We start from the raw sequence: 24,142 nt of genomic DNA, 5'->3' as shown, positions 1-24,142 counted from the left end.
ATTGAATGCTCTACTGCACTTTGGACATCTGTTTTGATTCTTTTAATAATCAGTTATATTATTTACCAGTGTTATTTATTAAAGGTAGACTACAGTATATATAATTTATCAGTGTTATTTGTTAGGAAAATTGATTTTTATGTTAATATATTTGGGATGCGGAACGGATTAACTGGATTTCCATTATTTTCAATGGGGACGTTTGTTCTAGATATGAGAAATTCGCTATACAAGCTCAGTGCTGGAACGAAGTAAACTCGTATCTAGAGGTTCCACTGTATCTACATATACACATATCTACATATAAATATATATACATATACACATCCACATATATATATATACATATACAAATTTACATATCTACATATATATATATATACATATAAATATAGACATACATATATACATACATACATACATTCACATATATATATATATATATATATATATATATATATATATATATATATATACTGTATATATACATATCTACTTATTGGCTCCTGTATTTAGGATATAGCGGGTTGGATAATGGATGGATGGACATTTGTATGCATAGCCTTATTTGCCCGTTTTCGTTTTTTTTTCTTTCTTCAGTAATATTTCAGCAAACCCGGAGCTTGTCAGTTCAAATCCTGGTACTGACACCACTGTGTGACCCTGAGGAAGTCACTTCACCTGCCTGTGCTGCAAAAAACAAAAGTAATGTAACAAATTGTACCTCAGATGTTGCAAGTTGCTGGAATAAAGGCATAAGTAAAATAGATGAATATGTATTATACACATAGGAACTATTAATTTATTTTCAGTTAAGTCATCTGCAGCAAACCTTTATAAATGAGGGTTTCTCCTTTTTAGATAGTGCAAACTGTTTCTTCTTCATTGACGTTTTCTCTTGGAGAGCTTTTTTTCATTTCATTGAAAATTAAAGCAGCAGCTACCAAAATATGTAGCTTTCTTATTAATTTTTCAACATTGTGTAAAATAAATTTATAAAGTAACATAAAAGGTTTAAATACTGGTTATCCTTTTACACTAAAATATTACTAAAGAGATACAAAAAAAGTAAAATGCATATGTTCTTTTTCTTTAAGGAGATTAAATATTACTGAAGAAAGAAAAAAAAAACTAAAACAGCCAAATGGGGCTATGCATAAAAACTTAAAAGGTTTAAATAAAACAGAAATATACACTTTTATTTTTACTTCCTTAACTTGTGGAGGGTGTATCCTGTAGCAAAGCCCTAACTTTTTTCGTGAAAGCCTGTTTCAGTCAAAAAGTCTTAAAAACAGGTGTAAAGATATTGACAATAAGCTACGCAAACCCACCAAGACATGGAATCGTTTAAATCAAGTATCATTACATCTTCCTTTCTTAAAGAGAAGTAAGGCAGTACTTATAAGCTTACACATATATATATATATATATAGACATACATACATATATATATATATATATCTATATCTATATATATCTATATATGTATATCTATATACAGTGGAACCTCAAGATACGATCACCTCTGTATACGAGAAATTCAAAATCCGAGGAAAGTATGAGCGAAAAATTCAGATCTAAATGCGAGCATTGGCTCGCGTAACGAGCCACGAGCCAGGCTGTGGGTATAGCTCGCGGCTTAGCGAGGGGGCGTGGTAGCAGTTGCGAGCCGTGATCTGCGGTGTCTGTGTTTCTCACTTAAGTGCACAGGTGGGAAACTGCCCACATCCATGATTGTTCCTGTGGCTGATGGGCTGCAGCTGCCATGTCCTCCCCGCATATATAGCGAAGCGCGAGCCGGTTAAGGGGGAGAAGAAGTAAAAGAAAAGAGAGGAGAGAGAGAGAGAGAGAGAGAGAGAGAGAGAGAGAGAGAGAGAGAGAGAGAGAGAGAGAGAGAGAGAGAGAGAGAGAGAAAGGAAGGAGGCAGGAAGTCGGTGCGGGAGAGCGAGCGAGTGCAGGCTCGCGTGTAGCTGAACAGTGAGCTGAACAGGCAAGCCAAACAGCTGAAGCAGGACGGTGTAGAGAAGGTCAGCTGCATTAAGAGTGTCTCGCCTGTTGCAGAGCCCGCAGGTGAGACGCTAACAGAGAAGAAGCACCGGGGATTGTCATCTGTTTTTTAAAGACTGCATCCTTTTGACGTTTTAACCTCGTGTTAAAGGATTGTTATTCTTGTGTATTTTAAACCTCCACTTCACAACTGTTTTAAGGATTATTTATTTAAAGATTTATTGAATGCTCTACTGCACTTTGGACACCTGTTTTGATTCTTTTAATAATCAGTTATATTATTTACCAGTGTTATTTATTAAAGGTAGACTACAGTATATATAATTTATCAGTGTTATTTGTTAGGAAAATTGATTTTTATGTTAATATATTTGGGGTGCGGAACGGATTAACTGGATTTCCATTATTTTCAATGGGGAAGTTTGTTCTAGATACGAGAAATTCGCTATACAAGCTCAGTGCTGGAACGAATTAAACTCGTATCTAGAGGTTCCACTGTATATCTATATCTCTATATACATCTATATATATATATATATATATATATATATATATATATATATATATACATATATATATATATATATATATATATATAGATCTATATATATATATATATATATATATATATATATATATATAGATCTATATATATATATATATATATATATATATATATATATATATATATATATATATATATATATATATAAATCCCCGCGAAGTACTGTTTTTAAATTTTTATTAAGAAGAAAAGCTTTTTAAATTGAGGGAAAATATCCCAATAACAATTTGTTAAGGATCTGTTTTTTTGTGAAGCAGCCTTAACACAGCTTTTCCGCTGTTTTATAAACGAACGCCATATAAGGTCTTCCTTTTTCCTTGCTTCGCCAAGGAAGGAGCCTTTTTATTAAATCCAAGGGTTCTTCGCTTTTTTTTTTTGTTTGTTTATTATGATTGTTATAGTTCTGTTTGTATACGACGTTGTCAGTTCAGCACTCCGGTTGTAATATGACCAAGCCATGCAAGCTTACTGTTAAGAATGCAACGTATAGTTGTACATGAGAAAAGCAATCTTGCCACAAATCAATGGCAACTCTTTTGTAGGTCTATGAACTTAATTTAAAGTTTAGGTTTACACGGTGCTTTCTTTCCGAAGTACCTGCACTCATGAATATGTCTGTATGCGTCAATCGCTCAAATCCCCGTGCTTCGCACCGGCGAAGTACTGCTTTTAAATTTTTATTAAGAAGAAAAGAAAATCTTTTAAAATTGAGGGAAAATATACCAATAACAGTTTGTTAAGGATCTGTTTTTTTGTGAAGCTGCCTTCACTCGAGTGATCACTTCGAGCTGACTTGCTGGCTAACCATAAGCGTTACCTGGTAGGTAACCACCCATACAATCAGATTGTGAATCAGACTACGAATGCCGTGAATGTAATTACCCCGATCTACATGCTGTCAAATAAATGAACCACACGCAGTGGCGCAATTTTAGGGGCTTCGCCTCTAGCGCTGACGTCTGAGGTTCGATTCCCGTAAGGGAGTGAAGTGAGTGGGTTGTTACCTACCAGGTAACGCTTATGGTTGGCCAGAAAGTCAGGTAACATCAGCCACGGTGCCTTCAGTTTGTGAGAAGCAGATCATAGAATGGATGAAAATAGTTTACTGTCAAATAATGCAAAGAGTACACGACACGTCTTTCCCCCTTATTCTTGGCTCATCAGGCATACACACTCACTGCACTCGCTTACGGTAATCGAACCTCGGACGTCAGCGCTAGAGGGGCTTCGCAGCGGTGAAGTATTGCTTTTAAATTTTAATTAAGAAGAAAAGAAAACCTTTTTAAATTAAGTCTTAAAAAGAGGTGTAAAGATATTGACAATAAGCTACACAAACCCACCAAGACATGCAATCGTTTAAATCAAGGCGCGAGTCGAAAAACACCATCCCATAATATTAGTTAACGATTAACACATTTCTATATGTATTGTAAGCATACAATACAACTGATAATATGTTGCGCTTATTTATCTGGTGTACCGACATTTTTGCGCGTTTAACGGCTGAAATCTAATGTGGTTTGTGCCCTTCAGAATGAAAAGAGTTTGCATTTACCTTTTTAATAAAAGGCGAGCTTTTAAGCCTGAGAAATCACCCCGTAAATGCACACGTTTAATTGCACGTGTTAATATGTATGCTTACACAGTATTAAAAGACACTCAACAATTACACAGTATTAAAAGACAGTCAACAATTAACGTCATTTACCTTCGTTCCCGCGTTTGACTTGTGCTGTAAATCTCTTCCTCGTTTTCAGTTCACGTGATTACGTAGGAGGCGTAATACGTGATGACGCGATACGTGACTCCGCCTCCTCCGTTAGAGTATATGGACAAAAAACAGGTTCCAGTTATGACCATTACGCGTAGAATTTCGAAATGAAACCTGCCTGACTTTTGTAAGTAAGCTGTAAGGAATGAGCCTGCCAAATTTCAGTCTTCTACCTACACGGGAAGTTGGAGAATTAGTGATGAGTGAGTCAGTCAGTCAGTCAGTGAGTCAGTGAGGGCTTTGCCTTTTATTAGTATAGATATATATATATATATATATATATATATATATATATATATATATATATATATATATATACAGTATGGCAAAAAAGTCTTGACTTGATGTGATTTACAAATGTTGTGGTGCAACATTCCTAAATGATTTTATATTTTGGAGTTGTCAAATACAAACCAGTGCTAAAAAGTTAAAACCGATATATATTCTCTACATATTTCAATTTTTAATTATGTGTATCTGAGAGGTGGTTGTGCTGTTTCATAGCTGGTTGCATCCTGTGTGAATCTTTTTTCTTTCCATGTTCTTTATTTTATATAGTATTCCATTATGAATACGATTCCAGGATGTGTTATAGGTTCTCAGATATTTTGAACATTATTAGCATAGGCTTGTTAGGCAACTCACTAAAGACCACACACCTTAAAATTAGGATTGAAATGCATCTTTGTGGCTTACTGTCTAGTGCCTTAGTAACCTGCTCATGCTACATGCCTGTGGTACCCTAATAACATGTTTTTAAGAGGGCCATTTGATGGACTGGCGACAATTTTAAGATGAATTTCTGCCTCAAATGTGTTTTTGCTGAATTGTAATAACCCTCAATAAAATTGTGTGGCAGAAAACACAAGCAGGTGGATTTAAGAATTTAAGCCAGGCATACACTTTCAATTTTGGCATGATTTTCTGTCCAGTGGACCTGAATTTTAGCTTAATCAACTGTTGCTTCCTATGCAGAATGAGAGGGGTTGCATTGCCAAATTTTATCTTACGATTGTGCTGTCGTACAAGTAGAAGGAATTCTGTCATGTCATAAACTTCAGTCTGCTGTCTAGTAGGGTGAGATGTCTCACAAGCTGATTTCCTGTCACCATCAAATTGGTTGATAGGTTTTGAACTTCAGTTTGCTGTGGTGGCTTGACATTGGGTATTGCCGTTACCACTGTTGTCATTTTCACCTCTTTTGATTTCAAAAAGCTAACTATCAAATAACAACACACATACGACTAAATGGCCAATGACAAAAGTGTCTTATGAAAGTTTACTAGTAGAATCTAAAATAAACAAATACAATGACATAGATTATCTATACAGTAATCCCTCCTCTATCGCGGGGGTTGCATTCCAGAGCCACCCGCGAAATAAGAAAATCCGCGAAGTAGAAACCATATGTTTATATGGTTATTTTTATATTGTCATGCTTAGGTCACAGATTTGCGCAGAAACACAGGAGGTTGTAGAGAGACAGGAACGTTATTCAAACACTGCAAACAAACATTTGTCTCTTTTTCAAAAGTTTAAACTGTGCTCCATGACAAGACAGAGATGACAGTTCTGTCTCACAATTAAAAGAATGCAAACATATCTTCCTCTTCAAAGGAAACAGAGAATAAAGCAAACAAATGAATAGGGCTGTTTGGCTCTTAAGTATGCGAAGCACCGCCGGTACAAAGCTGTTGAAGGCGGCAACTCACACCCCCTCCGTCAGGAGCAGAGAGAGAGAGAAACAAAGTCAAAAATCAATACGTGCCCTTTGAGCTTTTAAGTATGCGAAGCACCGTGCAGCATGCTTAAAAACTGCACACAGAAGGTAGCACCGTGAAGATAATCTTTCAGCATTTTTAGACGAGCGTCCGTATCGTCTAGGTGTGCGAACAGCCCCCCTGCTCACACCCCCTACGTCAGGATCACAGATAGTCAGCGCAAGAGAGAGAGAAAGAAAAGTAAGTTGGGTAGCTTCTCAGCCATCTGCCAATAGCGTCCCTTGTATGAAATCAACTGGGCAAACCAACTGAGGAAGCATGTACCAGAAATTAAAAGACCCATTGTCCGCAGAAATCCGCGAACCAGCAAAAAATCCGCGACATATATTTAAATATGCTTACATATAAAATCCGCGATATAGTGAAGCCGCGAAAGGCGAAGCGCGATATAGCGAGGGATCACTGTATTACTAAACGAAGGTTCTATATATGCACGGATGCCAGAGGCCAGAAGCACCAAATGTACACGCGCACTGTGCCTCAGCGCCCCAGAGTCAAACCCAGCAGCTTCCCAGAGTCAGTAGGTGCGCCCAAACAACACGACACAACCTGTAAACTAAACTTCAGGTCACAATACAACCGCCGCCCGAACACGAATTCGCACACCACCGCATATACAACCTTAGTTTAGTAATGTTTGTATATATGCAAGGATTGCAGAGGCCAGAAGCAAGCTGTGCACAATACAACCGCCACCGGAACACGAACACTGTTTCGCGTCAGCTACAACCGGGGTAGCAGCTAATTTGTTGATAAATGGTCAGACATGTCACTCTTTATTCAAGCTTCCAGTTTCAATCACGGAAAAATCAGTTTCAACTATGAAAATGTAAAGTGACAGTGCAAATGAGATCTGTCTGGCAAAACTATTGATTTTAGACGAATGTACAATGGCATCCAGTCATTTACTCAATACCATTGATAAACTTCTCAGAGTGTTAATGGATAATAATATTCCGTTTGGAGGAAAAGTACTTTTATTAGCAGGAGATTTTTGACAGTGCTTGGCTGTTGTTCCGCATGGCATGTGTTCAGCTATTGTTCAGTCCAGTTTGAAATACGCAGAAAATTGGCATTACTTTGAGAAACTAAGCTTGGTACAGAACATGCGGTGTACAGATCCAGAATATACCAATTGGTTGTTGCAACTAGGAAATGGAAACCTTACCAATGTGTTTGAACTTAACCCAGATATTATTCAAATCCCTCACGCCTTTATTTGCGATTACTTGGTAACAGAGGTTTTTGGTGAAGCAATATCATTAGACCAGATACCACTTTTGACACACCGGGCTATATTATGTCCAAAGAATATTGACGTCGACCAGATAAATAACCAAGTGATTTCATTGCTTCCTGGAGAAAGCCGCGTCTTTCTAAGTACTGACAGTGTTGATTCTGAAGACGAAACTGAGCATCTTAATTTCCCATTAGAATATTTAAATACTATTAACCCGGCCGGATTACCACAACACAATCTTAACCTTAAAGTAGGGACAATAGTCATGCTATTAAGAAACCTTAATACTAAACAAGGTTTATGCAACGGTACACGGTTGGTCGTGAACAGCATGAGAGAAAATGTTACTGACGCACAAATGCTTACAGGATCCCATACTAGCAATACTGCTTTGATTCCCACAATTCACCTTACAAGTTCTGACCTGGAATTACCTTTTTAACGTAAACGATGCCAATTTCCCATTAACGATGCATTTGCCATGACGATCAACAAATCCCAAGCACAAACCATGGACAAAGTAGGTTTTTACCTATCTGAGCCTGTATTTGGACATGGACAACTTTATGTTGCTTTTTAAACCTTTGCACTCTGATATTGTTTTACTTATAAGTGCAGCAACTCAAAGACATTTTGGACTTAAATGATATAACAATTAAATTTCAATTTTACTTTTAATAAATTGGTTAGTTTTAGTACAAATATATTTATTTAATTAAATGAAAACTTTCCCAGGACGCTACCACCTTCCATCATTTTTTTATCCCTCCAAAGATCGGAGGGAACAGAAAGTGATTGCCATTCTTGGATTTGCGATTTTTTAGAGAATCGGGGGTTTACTGGTACCTCCAGATCTCTCTGTAAAATTGACACACCGTATTGTCTGCATTTTTCCAACCGTCCCCTTATCTAGTTACACATTTTTCTTTTCTTTGTAGTTTCGGAACAAAGCACAGCAAGATTCAGCAAAATCAGCTCTTTCCTTTGTTGACACTTTGGGAAGCCTGTAATCATATTGTTTTTTTGAATGGGAAAAGCTTTACTGCAAAATGTCCATCGGGGCACTGCACATGTATCGTCTGAGCAAACATGTCAGTCAGACTGAACATGCTCATAGTTTGAGTACTTATACGACTTGACCAAGGTTTCTGAAAATGCACAGTGTATGCCCAACATTAGACAGAAGGGCTGCAGTTGTCAAGGACAACATCCAATATTAGCAGACTGCTATGTTTGCCCACTGTATTCACCAGGGTGTCAAAAATTCTTGAGAATATATTTTTGTAAGAATAGTAGCCAATGCTAAAGCCAAATGTTTTCAGCCTTTCACATGGTGATGCAAGTAAAACTGCTATTTAGAAAAAGCAGTGTGTTACTTTAAGCTTGCATTCTAATATTTACGACTGTCTTCTTTGTAGGTTTTAGCTTTTACTGTTCTTATTCTCTGGGTGATGGCTTCCTGTTGTCCTCTGCTTGACTACTGCTTCAGTATGCAGTGATCCCCCTGCCTATCGCGGAAGTTACGTTCCCATCACCCATCAGTGCTAAGTGAAAATCCGCGATATAGAAAGACCATATAAATAAACATTTTTTTATAGTTTAAGCCTTAAAATACCCCTCCCACACGCTTTAAACACATGTAAACGTATTAAAACACACTTTGTAAACACATATGATATGTGGATATCGGGCTAAGGATATGAGTAACATAATAATAATAATAATAATAATAATAATATGTAATGTATATGTATATATATATATATACATCTCTCTCGCTCTCTCTCTCACTGTATACATAATGGAATATGTAAAAATAAAAACATTTTAAGCTCAGTATGGGTACTCACCAGTGAAGATACACTCCATAACTTCCATCCATCCATCCATTGTCCAACCCGCTGAATCCGAACACAGGGTCACGGGGGTCTGCTGGAGCCAATCCCAGCCAACACAGGGCACAAGGCAGGAACCAATCCCGGGCAGGGTGCCAACCCACCGCAGCACTCCATAACTTGAATGATGAAAATGATTAAGCTGTGGAGTACACGATGAAGTACGTATGTAGGTGTTGAACGTGATGAGTACGTACTGCACAGCAAAGCAGAGCATTTACAGCTCTTCTGAAGGCTCGCCTTCAGGTGGTTTAGGAGGGGTATCTTCCTGCTGCTGGATGGCTACTTCTACTGAAGGCGTAGGCGTGTCTTCTTTGTTTGTTGGGGTAAGGAACTTCTATACGCAGAGAACTGAGATGCTTTGGGGACCTACGCTCGCTGTTCTTGCGAGATTACACCACATTAGCAGCAGCCAATCAGAGCCCAAGAGAATGAAAATCCCACTCTTTCAGCCAATAACGGGCCTTGTAAGAAATCATCTGGGTACTGTAATGCGAAACTCTTTGTCTACCGTAGTGTACAATGTACGTATATTTAATGATTTACTGGACTGTATTGTTTAAATGTTCATTATTTTATGTACATATTGACTTTTTACTGCATTTTAGTCAATATTTACAGTTATGTTATAGTTATATAATTATATATATATATATATATAATTATAATATATGTTATAATTACAGTAATACATTGTTGTTATTAATAGTTTAGCATGCAAAAATGCTTATTTCAATGTAAAAAGTTGTCAAAAACCCATAAAAATGGTCACTATAAAACCGCACATTTCTGTGATAGAAAATTAGATATGTTCCACAGAAAAATCCGCAATATAGCAGGGGCGCGATAGCTGAACCGCAGTATAGCAGGGGATTACTGTACTTCCTTTCTTCAACCTTTCAGGGCCTACCAGCTATTTTCTTATTCTGAAAAAATGCATCAAAACAAATACTTCCACAATTTTTGTTTAATATACATTGTTTTTCCTATTTTTTCTATTAGTTACAACATACTGATAAGTATCTCTCTTTCCAATTTACCACCCCTCCACTCCCCCAGTTTGCTTTGAATTTCCAGATGAAGGACTGTTTCTCTGACTGAGGGAAAGCCCTAAACAATGTGGCTGCACCCACATTTGGTAAGCAAAAAGCTTATCAAAAAAAAAAAATTATGAAAAAATCAAAGCAAGTATAATGCGAGGAAGTAATATTTTTATGTATCATAACATCCAACTCAAGTAGTTGATGACACTAGCAGTACTTTTACTACTGTATATCCACAGCATTGCCCCCATGTGTATTTTTTAACCTGCCTGGGAATGTTCATTACTGATCATTACTGATTTCTTCTCTTTCACCAGAAATTTAATACCAGCCTGTTGTTTAAAACACACATCCCCACACGAGGCCATTTTGGGAGCCAACTGCTTATTGAAGGCTTTTCCTGTTAACTTTGACTCAAATGTAAAAAGTGTTGAAGATTTTTTGGGCAACCATCATATATACATGTAAGGTATGCTAGAGCTTTACTGATCCAGCATCCTGAATTCAAACACAGGGCTCTGTTCTCTTTGAAGGATTTGCACATAGTCGCTGTATCTGTGTGTCCATCAGGCAGGGCTTACACTTTGGGAATTCAGTTCTTATAAGAGGCAGTCAAGTTATAGAATGTCCCTTAAACAAATTTTAAAAAATCAAAGAAGATTTGCTTAGCTTGTTTTAATGCTGGTGGTTTGCATTTTTCAACAAGCATTGCTGGAAGAAGCCTGGAGACCAAGCAACCATAACTGTGTTTGTTTTATCACAGCATAAATCCTTCCATACTTCATCTTTGAATGAACGTCCAACCTTGTTCAGGGTTAATTCCCAGTTTTAGAATTTTTAGAGTATTTTATGTTAGTTAAAAATATATTTTAAATTAGTAGATTATTTTTTTTTCTGTTAGGCATGTGTCCAGTTTCTCTTCAATGGTTTAACATGGCTTCCATTTCCTGATCATTGAATCAACAGTGCCCACCACCCAATGTTTTGTACCATTTTTCTAGTATGCACTTTCTTCTTATTTTGATGGCTCAGTGGCGTTCGTTTTCTCAGACATGCTTTAGGTTTACTGAATAATGCACTTTTATCATGGCAGTTACTTTAAAGTATGTATTGAGAACAATTAAGAGATATTTGTCTTTTTTTTAACATTTTTTTCAGACATACAACAGCACATTAAAAATAAATGAACTTGGAGATACAGTGCTTTAAAATAAAAATATCACAGAACAAAATTTCAATCTAGAGCTTGTTATTCAGCAAATTTATAGATTTGATCAAAGGTGTAATAATAATAATAATTCTTTGCATTTATATAGCGCTTTTCTCACTACTCAAGGTGCTCAGCAATTGCAGGTTCAGGGCATTGCTCAAGGGACCAACAGAGCAGAGTCCCTTTTGGCATTTGCGTAATTCGAACTGGCAACCTTCCGATTGCCAGTGCAGATCCTTAGCCTCAGAGCCACCAGATGTGAATTCTTTTGCATTATGCATGCATATAGAGCACATCATATGTGTGTAAATTAAGTATAGCACCTGCGACTACTGTATATAAGCCAACCTGAAGTTCACAGTTACATATTTCTCATTGAATATCACTGCTACATCCACTACATATGAGTTTTTATATTTAAAACATATACATATACACTATTGGTCAAAAGTTTTAGAACAGCAATGCAACTGCCAGAGGTTTAAATTTAAAGTAGAAGCATAACATTAAAATCAGTGCCAAATGCTTCAAAATATTGAAAATTATGATGGCAACAGAAGTAGTATTACAGTATTATAACTACTCAGGTTTCTCTTGGTGCCATCTCACTACTCTGTGAAGCAGCAGTGCTAATCACTGTGCCACCATGCTGTTCAAATTCTCTAGAACCATCCTTTAATCTATAAATACCTTCTGGACCACTACTCTATATGAGCTCACTCTCTGACAGTCACTGCATAAATTGGCTTCTGGTGATTATCTTCTTATATCTCATAACATAAACATAAACAAACGCACAAAAACCTTGTAAACATACTACTATATATTAATTTGCTCTTTTAATAAAAAAGCACATTGAGTATTGTCTCACACTAACAACCTGAGCCTCCATCCAACTATTTTCTAAACCCATTATTTCATTTTCTTGGTCTTTGAGAAGCTGGTGGGTACAAAGCAGGTCAAACACTAAGTGACACAAAATCACAATCCCTCATAAGGGAACAGTTAAAAAACATGTAAATCTTCAGGATGTGATGGGAAACAAGAGTATTTAGGGAGGCCACCTATAGACATAGCATTGAGACAGCAGCTCTAAGCTTGGTGTCAACTTTAGGCCCAAAAACGAAGCAAAATCTTGATTCAATAAAAGAAAGTGATGCGTTAATACCTGTGGACATATTCACTTTTTCATATTGTCTTTGTCTTCCAGCACCCTGTTGCTACATTCTTTTCATCCTACTGATCTTTACTCGCTTTTGGATGGTGAGTGTGATTTATGCCACTTGGTGGTTTTGGGACCGAGAGACACCATCGCATGGCGGGAGACAGTCCCAGTTTCTGCGCAGGCTTAGACTTTGGAGATATCTCAGAGATTACTTTCCTATTGAGGTGGGTGGAAAAAAAATATATATACAGTATTGGAATGCAGGGACAGTTATTGTAATAGTATAATGTCTCATTCACTAAAAAATGTCATTTTTTACTGCCACACATTTTTATAATTGTTGCAAAACATTTATTTTAAATGCAGTAATGATAATATCTGTGATCTGTCGTGACAATTTTCAGATTTTATATATACCTTTTTTGACATCATCAAATTCCTCCTGGAATTAAATATGTTAATGTGAGAAAAGGCTGTTCACAGATCAGAACTATAAAGCAAAAAATGAAAAGCATAATGCATGGTCAAAACAAAAGGGGATTTTAAAACCTGACTACAGTATCAGATTTCTTTCCTGAATCTATTTAGTCGTACTTTCAGCTCAAAACAAAGCACCCTCTGATTCCCATCAGGTAACAAATATCATTTCCTATAATTCCTATGCTGGTCGATGTTACTTCCAGTCGCACTGTTGCTGTGCCTCCAGATAACAAATATAAAAATGTAAAGAAGCAACCAAATGCATGTAACACTATTTTTATAAAACCTGTTCATGTGCTGCTAGGAGACTGTGCAGCAAAGCTGTCAGACTTTGAACATAATACAATCACCGCATGTACAAACCGCCCTCACCTCAGCTGTCTTACAGATGGTAAGGTAAGATCAAATCCCAGGTTGGCACGTTCATAAACAGTTGTAGTCTACAGGCAGTGTGTGAATAGCTAAGGCTCCCTAAAGGTTGTTCTGCTCTTGGCTGTTGCACATGGTGATATAATTTCATCATTACATGTCACTTTATTTCCTGTATAACTGTCATTTCCTTTTTTATTTATTTCAAATTTTGCTTTTCTTCACAAGAAAAAGCACAATGAGAATTGTGAAGTAGTGATTATGTATAGATTAACTTGCATCTGAAATAATTTGATTTAAGTGAAATATGAAAATAAACAAAGCACTGGTCTAATAAATGTGAATTATTGTGAATTTCCCCTTGGGATTAATAAAGTATCTATCTATCTATCTATCTATCTATCTATCTATCTATCTATCTATCTATCTATCTATCTATCTATCTATCTATCTATCTATCTATCTATCTATCTATCTATCTATCTATCTATCTAAATGAGCATTATATATTAACACAGATACCAAAAAATAACCCAAATACTCATCGTCATCATCTATTACCTGAAAGTTGTAAATGTTTTGCAGATCATTCAGTATTAAAACATTATTATCAGCTTATATGAAACAAAAAGTATTCAAATCACTTTTGTCAGGGAAGCTTTTCTAAATTAAGCATGGAACATGAGCAGCATGGTGGCCTAATAGTATGGGGTGCTGCCTTACACCTCCAGAGATCTGGGATTGATCCTGAGCCACATCACTTTTTCTATGGTGTTTCAACATTCTCTTTGTTTCAATATTAATTTCTTCCATGTGCTTCAATTTCCTCCCACTTAACAAAGCCATGCATGTTAGACTATTTTGCATCTTTAAAAATTACGTTATTGTGCTGTTTGATAAAGAAAATAGTATTGATCATTCCTCAACAGTGCAACAATCAAATTCTTTTTATCCATAATTAAAAAATATTATGATTAGAGATTACATTAGAGAGCTGAATGGCAGAGGTTTTGGAATCACTAAATCAAGAATAAGAAATGATAAACTGGTGAATAGATTGGGCATACTTTCATGATAAGGGGAAACCAAGACACAAAGTCAAGAATCGGAAATTCTCTTCTTATGTATTTTAGAGAACCAGTCTTGTATTTGTCTTAAGCTTCAGATGATAGGCAATGGCAGCCACACCCCTAAACAAGGAATTGACAGGACTTGTGACCACTGTGATAATCGGGGAATGGCAGACCATCACCTATAACCAGCTTGATGCAACAAGAATAGTGGCATCATTAAATGCAATAAAAAGATCAAAAGTGTATTTGTAAATAAAAAAAAATATTATGTGAAAGAAAGCAAAGAAAATTCCAGAAAAAAACTCCACCAAGTTAGTCTTAAGCATAAGGCGAACTTGGCAAACACAGACTAACACAATTACAGTTAGAGATACTCATCAAATTACTTAAGAAGGTCTGTTAAACTTGAATATGTCCTTCAGTGGACTAGCTTCCCAGAGTTGGTAGTGGTGATCGTTCATGCAAGTAAGAATTTATCAAAACTCAAGAGAGATATATAAATATAAGAGAGGCCCACCAAAATAATGGCATCCAACCAGAGGCAAAAAATAAAACAAAAGTCGCAGTTAACAAACTAAAGTCTTTTATGCTGAAAAACAGATTGAAACACTAATAAGACTGCTAATCTTGTTTTTGTTATTTCCACAAACTTACAAAGTGCATGACACTTGTCTTTATACCTTGTGCCACACACTTCCAGTTGACCTTACCCTAGAAACAGTACAGCAACCATCAACAGAAAGGCCCCTAACATTAAAAAACTAGTGCTGCAGAAGTAAACATATTTCGTTTTAAACATTGTTGAAATAAAAATAAACTTAACCATGGCCTCCAAAACCCTCAAAATGATGTTTAAAACATTAATAGAGACCAAGGAGCAGGTACAAAACTTTAAAAACAAAAGCTAGAACATGACAAAAACACACCATCATCCGTGTTGCACTACACAGGCACTGTTACCTAGCAATTGCACCTTCATGTTTCTTGATTCCAAAGGAAGATGAAGCTGAGGATATCCTTGCTCCACACCCTGTAGAGGAATGTAGTAAGCAACATTTCTGTCTCTGACACATCTTGAAAGATTGTGATTATTAACACTATCGTCTTAATTGGCAAAGTGGATATGGTACTACTAAAACAACCACAACAAACATCTCCTGGCACAACAAAATGTCTACACATGACTGGAAGTGACTCCAGTTATTTTCATTTACTAAAGAAATTTACAAAAACACTAAATGACCGACAGCAGAATTGGCACAGGAAAACACTTCCATGTTATGTGCACTCTCCAGTACACAAATGTTATTGTGAGACTGAAAGAGACTGGAAGATGAATAAAAAAGCCCCACAACAAAAAGTCAGACATGCAAAGGTCAAAACCAGCGAAGACAAAAATAAAGCAAACACCAAGTTAAATATTGGCAGGAGGGATAATGTCTTGATACTGAAGCCAAAGTCAAAAATCAAAACAAACCTCACTACTTGTTTCTTAAACTAAGCTACTGAGAACTGCAAGGATGTGTTTCTTAATCCAAAGAGTAATAGCTCTGTGAATCAGGAGCCAAGTTTGTACAAAATGGACATTATGTTACCAGCATGGCATACGGTCCAGGTCATTGACTTTTAAACAGCCTCACATACACGCATAATAGGATAACATTAAAAAATATTAACATTGTTCAAAATAACACAGAGAACCAAAAAAACAACAAAATCAAATTCTTCACAAGAAAATAATAAAAATTGTGCAAAGTAATACAGATGTAAATGACCAAAAATAAATATAAGTAAGCCATAGTCACACATTCTAGACAGGAACTAAACACTTTTTCTCCTGAGTCAATGCTGAAAATTTCTTTGGTCTAGAAATAAATTTTCTGTTAACTTAAACCTTTGTAAATCACTGGCTCATCAGTACTTGTGCCAAATGATATTGGACAGTTTCACTTTACACACAATTCTATAGTTAGCTAAGCAGGTTAAGAAAACGAACAGAAGGGCAAATCACATCTTCCTTGGGTACAAACATATATTTTATTTTTTTCTGCATGGATTTTGTTTCAGCTTTTTTTGATTCTTTGATTTGATCTACTTTATTTCCAAGGGGAAGTTGTATTTTGCATGACCTTTTTGGGTTGGAGCGCAGAGTCAGCCAATATACAGCACCCCGGAGCAATTTTCGGGTTAAGAAGAACAGGATCCCTTCTGGAAGTAATGGCATTTGAACTGACAAACTTCTAGATACCAGCGCAGATCCACCACTCCACCTTATTGACTTATTGGAAGGTTTTTGTCATAAGAATATCTCCATCCATCATCCAACCTGATATATCCTAACTACAGGGTCACAGGGGTCTGCTGGAGCCAATCCCAGCGCAAGGCAGGAAACAAACCCCGGGCAGGGTGCAAGCCCACCACAGGGCACACACACACACACACTAAGCACACACTAGGGACAATTTAGAATTGCCAATGCACCTAACCTGCATGTCTTTGGACTGTGGGAGGAAACTGGAGTACCCGGAGGAAACCCACGCAGACATGAGGAGAACATGCAAACTCCACGCAGTGAGGACCCGGGAAGCGAACCCGGGTCTCCTAACTGCGAGGCAGTAGCGCTACCACTGCGCCACCGTGCCACCCCAAGAGTATCGCCATGTTTGATTATTTTAATAAGTTATTTTCTCAGGATATATACTAATAAATTTTGTTACGTTTGTTTTACCACAATATAATTTCTTTTATGCCTGATTTTGAGTGACTGTGACTAGGATATGGGTCCTAGTTGGTAGGTCATGTGCCCAGAAATCACGTTGCGTGACATCATTGGCTTGATACTTAAAAAGCCAGTGTCAAATGCTCATTTACATGTGAGATTTGATAATTTTTAGCATGTCTGACTCTTTTACAGTTCAGCAACAACAACAACATTTATTTCTATGGCTCAAAGTGCTTTACAAGATGTCAAAGAGAATGTTACAAGAAATAAGAAACCAATAAGATTAGCCAATAGTACTAAAGAATAAGTACCAAAGAAAGAAAAAAATAACCTAAATGATCTTAAAAACAGATAAATATCAAGTAGAAGAGTAGTTTCCTTATATACAATGCCATGATGTAAGTTTCTATGGATGAGTCTGGTGGTAAAGTGAGACAGCCAGGAGGACAGAAAAAGCAAACAAAAAAAACTCCAGATAGTCTGGAGAAAAAAAAAACAAAATCTGCAGGGGTTCTAAAGGCAAAAGCCTGCCTGGCCCCCACTGGGCTCTTTGCCTAATATAAATGTTCTTAATTAATTCTTCTTTGTTACGGGACATCGGATTATAGCAAGCATCGAGAGTATGCACAACGTTTTGGTTTAGGTGCCTGATTTTCTTAATCTCTCATCTTTGACTTTATGTTTAAGATTTCGGTCCATCTCCTGCTACATTTTGTCAGTTATTTTTGTAGCAGAGAAGTTTGGGCTTAATAAAACACGTGAGTTTTGTCTGTGCTGTACTACATTTGAGTCTCTTGTCTGTCAACTACCTGGCTCTATTCCCACCATTGTTGCAACTATTTATCGTCCTCCTAAATTCAACAAAGAGTTTCTGAATGACTTTTCTGCTTTTTTAGCTTATTTGTCCTCGTTATCTTCGAACATAATAATAATGGGTGATTTTAACATTCATTTGGATAACAGTAAGTCCTTGGCGACCAGAGATTTTATTTCTTGCCTTGATAACTTTGACTTTCAGCAGTTTATTGAAACCCCAACACATTTCAAAGGACATATCTTGGATTTGATTTGCTGTACTGGACTTACTCCGAATGACTGTACTGCGGAAGAATTTCCCACTTCAGATCATTTTCTCCTTACATTTAATATGACTCTTACTGTCTACACCATTAAACCTCTTCGTGTAATAACTTTTAGGAATCTTAAAAATATCAACATGGGCAATTTTCAATTAGGTATTGATATACTTGTGGAATCATTACAAACTATTTCTCCTCCAGATTTAGTTAACTTTTATAACGAAGGACTTCTTGACATTTTGAATTCGGTAGCCCCACTCAAAACCCGATCAGTTTCATTTACACACACTGCCCCATGGTTTACACCAGCTTTGCGCATTTTAAAATCTAAAGGTCGGCAGTTGGAACGGCTGTACAAAAAGACAGGTCTTAATGTTCATAAAGAAATGTATTTTAGCCATATGCATCACTATAGGGGCAGCATACAGCTAAAGCTGCCTATTCTACTGCCCTAATTTCTTCCAACAAGGGGAACTCTGGAACACTTTTTTCCCTGCTTAGATCGCTAACAAGTCCCCCAGACTCTCTTTCCTTGCACTGCCTTTCTAATGAATTTTGTAACACCTTAATGACATTTTTTAATGATAAAATCCAGGCAATACATTATAATTTAGGCTCTGTTGCTATTGACTCAACCATTGATGATTTTCCTCCTCCTACTCATTCATTTTCCATGTTTGAGCTTCCTTCCACCTCAGAAATCATGGATCTCATCAATAGCTCTAAGCCTTCAACCTGTCACTTGGATCCAATTCCCACTGTTCTGATTAAAACCTGCCTTCCCTCGCTAGCTCCTCTTGTTGTTTTAATTATTCACTCGTCACTTTCCACCGGAATTGTTCACCAGTCTATGAAAACTGCAGTGATTCACCCCCTACTGAAAAAACCTGGGGTTGACCCTACTGACTTTAATAATTTCTGACCAATTTCTAATCTTCCTTTTATTTCAAAGGTTCTTGAAAAAACTGTGGCTTCCCAACTTCATCAGTATTTATCTGCTAACAGTTTATACGAACCATTCCAGTCAGGCTTCCGACGTTTTCACAGCACTGAGACGGCACTAGTTAAGATCACTAATGATCTTTTAGTGGCTGCAGACTCAGGCCTAATCACAATCCTTGTTTTTCTTGACCTCAGTGCTGCATTTGACACTGTCTGTCATTTCACCCTGCTAAAAAGGCTATCTGCACTAGGTATTTCTCACATTCCGTTAACTTGGTTTAAGTCATATCTTACAGACAGAACTCAATTCATTCAGCTGGATACATGTACCTCCACTCCCACTCCTGTAGTATCTGGGGTTCCTCAGGGTTCCGTCCTTGGCCCCCTGCTGTTTATCATTTATCTGCTTCCTTTGGGTGTCATTTTTCGTAAATGGAAGATAAACTTTCATTGTTACGCAGATGACACCCAGTTATATATTTCAACTTCACCATCTGCATCGCTTCCACCATCCTCACTTACTGATTGCCTTGCTGAGATCAAGTCTTGGTTATCTTCCAACTTCTTGCAGTTGAATTCCAATAAAACTGAGGTGCTTCTTATGGGCACGAAATCTGCAATAGCAAAGGCATCAAAGATCTCAGTATTAATAGACAATACTTCTGTTACCTGTACTGATCAGATAAAAAGCCTTGGTGTAATTCTGGACAGCACGTTGTCTTTCCAGTCTCACATCAGTTCTGTTACTCAAGCAGCTTACTATCACCTGCGAAACATTAATCGCTTGCATCCATTTTTGTCAAATCACTCTACTGCCATTTTAGTCAACAGTTTGGTCACCTCCCGCCTGGACTATTGCAATTCACTTCTCTTTGGTCTGCCTCAAAAGTTACTACATAAACTTCAACTTGTTCAAAATTCGGCTGCTCGTATAATTACTAAAACACCCTATTCTGATCACATTACACCCGTTATTCAGCAGCTTCATTGGCTGCCAATAAAGTTTAGGGTCAACTACAAAATTTTAGTCCTTACATATAAGGCCATTCATAATCTTGCCCCCACATATCTCTCACAGTTCCTACAAGTCATTAAACCCTCTCGTATGCTCAGATCCTCTTTTTCCATTAACTTAAATAATCCACCAGCACGTCTTGTTACGATGGGATATCGCGCATTTAGCAGATCGGCACCTTCCTTATGGAACTCATTACCTGCTTATCTTAGGAATATGACTACCCTTCACCAATCCATATTACTAACCGAGAATGCTAAACCGGATGGACGCAGGGACATCCGGCCATGGGCCGTAGCCGCAAAAAGACGTACTGCTCAGGCGCCCCAAAAAATGAGGGGCCGCGAGAGGCGGATGAGGGGCCGCAAGAGGCGGACAAGACCACAGAAAAAAGGAGTGAGCACAGAAAAAAGGAAAAGGCACAGAAAAAAGTAGTCAAACGCAGGCGCCGCACAGTGCCGCACGAAACCCATTGCACACGAAACTAGCACACAAAAAAAAAGAAGACGCTCGCGCACAACAGCAAGGCACCCGACGGGACACACACCAAGAGGGGGATTCAACAAACCGCTGGAACACAAAAAAAAAGAACACAAAACCACCCCACACACCCTACAAGCAACGGACGGGACACACACAAAGAGGGGGATTCAACAAGCCCCTGGAACACAAAAAGAAAGAAGACGCTCGCGCAACAACAATCCTCACCCACCACCCATACCCCCCCCCCCACATCAATAAGAAGTGACACCCAAAGCCACATTTCTAAAGGAAACGTCCATATTAAACATACGTCATCTCAACACCTTCACACTAGGCAGCATAGGTGTCAGCATAGGTGGATCTCCTTACAATAAAGCACTATTAACCGTTCAACTGCTGAAAAGGCTCCATATTAACAGTGAGTGCGGTCCTCCTTATTACTTATCCATATTTCGCATGCTGAGGAACAAACAAGTCATGAATACACGGTCACGGGTACAAAACGATTCGGATCGGATAACGGGACCAAACACACGAACACGAATGAAACAACAAAATACACGGCGGCGCATACAACGCGCTTTGGAAACTCCGGGAGAAAAAATGTCTCGGATCAAAAAACGCAAAGCTCAAGTAACCCCGTTACAGAGACGTGCCCAAATGGACAGACACAATGAACGTAGACACAAACAGCGCGCGTCTCAAAGTGCTGCATCAAAACAAGCACAATTTCAAAACGAAAGAGCTCACGTCGCAGACATACAAAAAAGGGAGCGAAGAGACAGAATAAATGAACGCAGACGTGTACAACGCGCATATGAACTGCCAGAAAACAAGCAAGCAAGACTCCAAAAGCAGAAAGCTCAACTGACCGACATACAAAAACGGAGAAGGCTCAATACAAACAATGCACGACGTAGACTGAAACGGACTTTTCGCAAAGCGGAGGCGAATCAATTAAAACTCCAAAATAACGCGTCACAAATAATGGACATGCAACAACGCGGCACTCAAACGCCACAAGCAAAACATGCCCGTTGCGGACATCAACGCCAGACACCTGCTAAACGCTTACGCCAGTTGGCTGACAACGCCTTCAATAATGAGTCCACTATTGAGGAAAATTCATTGGGATTAATGAATGTCATTTGCAATCATTGTCATTCACTTTACTTCCCAGAAGAAACAACTGGCAATACAAATAATGAATTTACACGTTGTTGTCAAAAGGGGCAGATTAGACTGCCTCCTTTACATTGATATCCTGAATATCTACAGAAGCTTCTAACTAACGATGTGCCTGAAAGTAAAAACTTTATGAACTGCATTAGATCCTACAATAGTTCATTTGCTTTTGCATCTACCGGAGTACATATCAGGCCACCAAAAGGCAATGGCCCATACTGCTTTCGCATATGTGGACAAATATTGCATCGCATTGGAACAGTGCACCCTGAAACAAATCAACAACGCAAATATGCACAAATCTACATCCTAGATCCAGATGAGGCAATCTGTCAATGAATGAACCTTCCTGAAAACAAACAATGCACAGAGCTTATAATGAGAAACATCACTCATGTCATAAACAATCACCCATTAGCTAAGTCTATAAAAATGCTACATGAAGTTGAAAAGGAGGCCAATACAAAAGCAAATGCAGAAGGTATAGCAGCAACTACAATTGCTTTAGTCTTGATAAAGGACAAAGAACAAGATCCAAGACGATACAATCTTCCCGTCGTTATCCTAGAATTGACCTTACGAGTTATGACCTAGAATTACCTTTTACATTGAAACGCCGACAGTTCCCCATTAAACCTGCATTTGACTTGACCATCAACAAATCACAAGGACAAACCATGGACAAGGTTGGCATCTACCTCTCTGAACCCGTTTTTGGACATGGACAACTTTATGTTGCCTTCTCACGTGTTTGACGTTCATCTGACGTTAAAGTTAAAGTTATAAATGATCCATGCCAAGGAAGACTCATTCAAGGACAAGACACCATCTTTACTACTAATGTTGTATACAAAGAAATATTCCAATAAAACATTACTCTATGCCAAAAACTCTATTTTTTATTTCTATAGGCATCATCCAAACCTGCACACTATTCTATATCTAATTCATACATCTCACTCTTTGTCATGCCCCAACGCCAGGGGTTGGCGAGCGAAGCGAGCAGGGGGCGGAGCCCCCTAGTTTCAGGCTAATCTTAAAACTTATCTGTTCAAAATTGCTTATTCATTGTAACTGTTATTGGTGTTTTATCTGATGTTTTATTTGGATTTTAAATTTTCTAGTTATTGAATGTTTATTTTTTAACCTGATTGTACAGTGACCTTGAGTTTTTTGAAAGGCGCTTCAAATAAAATGTATTATTATTATTATTGTTACTGCTGAACTGCTAGTTTTTCAGTTTGCCAATTAAAAGATTTTTTATTTCTATAAGCCCTTTTCCTACATGTCAGAACAGGAGGGTCCTTTCGATTCTTTCTGTTAAATTTGCCAAGCATTGTAAGTGACAGATAACTTTCTCCCTCATAAAAGGCACTGATTTGAATGACATAAGACATTCAGTATCTTTGTAATGAGGTAAAAAGAATTCAATTAGAAAGAGAAGTTTATCTCAGTTATGTATATGAGATTATTTGCCACAGATTTGTTGATTTATCAGTGACTTTCACGATTAGCCAAGTATGATGCTGACTCTGTTCATAACCTGGATATTTACATTGTAGATGAAATTTTATTTTTAAAGAACATATTAAGTAATAAACTTCTTTTCAAAGACAAGTTCAAGTTAGGATTTTTATTAGCATTATGGTTATAGATCTTAGATTAATATACCAACTCAGCATATTTTTCTTAACTTTATATTTCTGGATCAAGTTCAGACGCTCTGCACTTTTAAAGGGGTTAAAGATAGATGAAGATGCCAATTCTGCAAGGGCAAAGAGTGTTAATAAGAACCAGGAGTGTTTTATTAAGTAAGTCTTTGTGGAAAGTTCAAAGTTTTTTTTTATATAAATTTTGAAAGTATTTTAACAGCTCACAGAAATCAGTGCAGCTTTAAATAAAAACCTTTGACCTATAGCTTAGTGAAGGAACTAACCTGAAATGTGTTTTGCTCTCATCTATACTGTGACCTTCTCTATTTACAAAAGAAATGAAGCAGCTGTAAAACTACCACAGCCAAGGCCGTGCATAGGCTATCACATACACGTTTACATTTTATCATACACAAATAAATAAAATAGCAATACATTCTCAAACCCATCTAGCTCAATGCAGGG

General features: G+C 37.4%; 1 protein-coding gene across 1 annotated transcript in view; it reads left to right on the top strand.

The window, feature by feature from the left end:
• mogat2 (monoacylglycerol O-acyltransferase 2) overlaps positions 1-24,142 on the top strand; it is a 111,318-nt gene that overhangs the window by 20,917 nt on the left and 66,259 nt on the right. Inside the window, exon 2 of the mRNA XM_028800121.2 lies at positions 12,723-12,901. Within this exon, the coding sequence (XP_028655954.2) occupies positions 12,723-12,901 (179 nt within the window). The remainder of the gene's footprint in view (positions 1-12,722; positions 12,902-24,142) is intronic.

This window comes from Erpetoichthys calabaricus, chromosome 4, assembly GCF_900747795.2.
Source record: "Erpetoichthys calabaricus chromosome 4, fErpCal1.3, whole genome shotgun sequence".
Classification (NCBI taxonomy): domain Eukaryota; kingdom Metazoa; phylum Chordata; class Cladistia; order Polypteriformes; family Polypteridae; genus Erpetoichthys; species Erpetoichthys calabaricus.
Note: the sequence above shows the minus strand (reverse complement) of the source record. Positions and strands in the feature narration are given on the sequence as shown.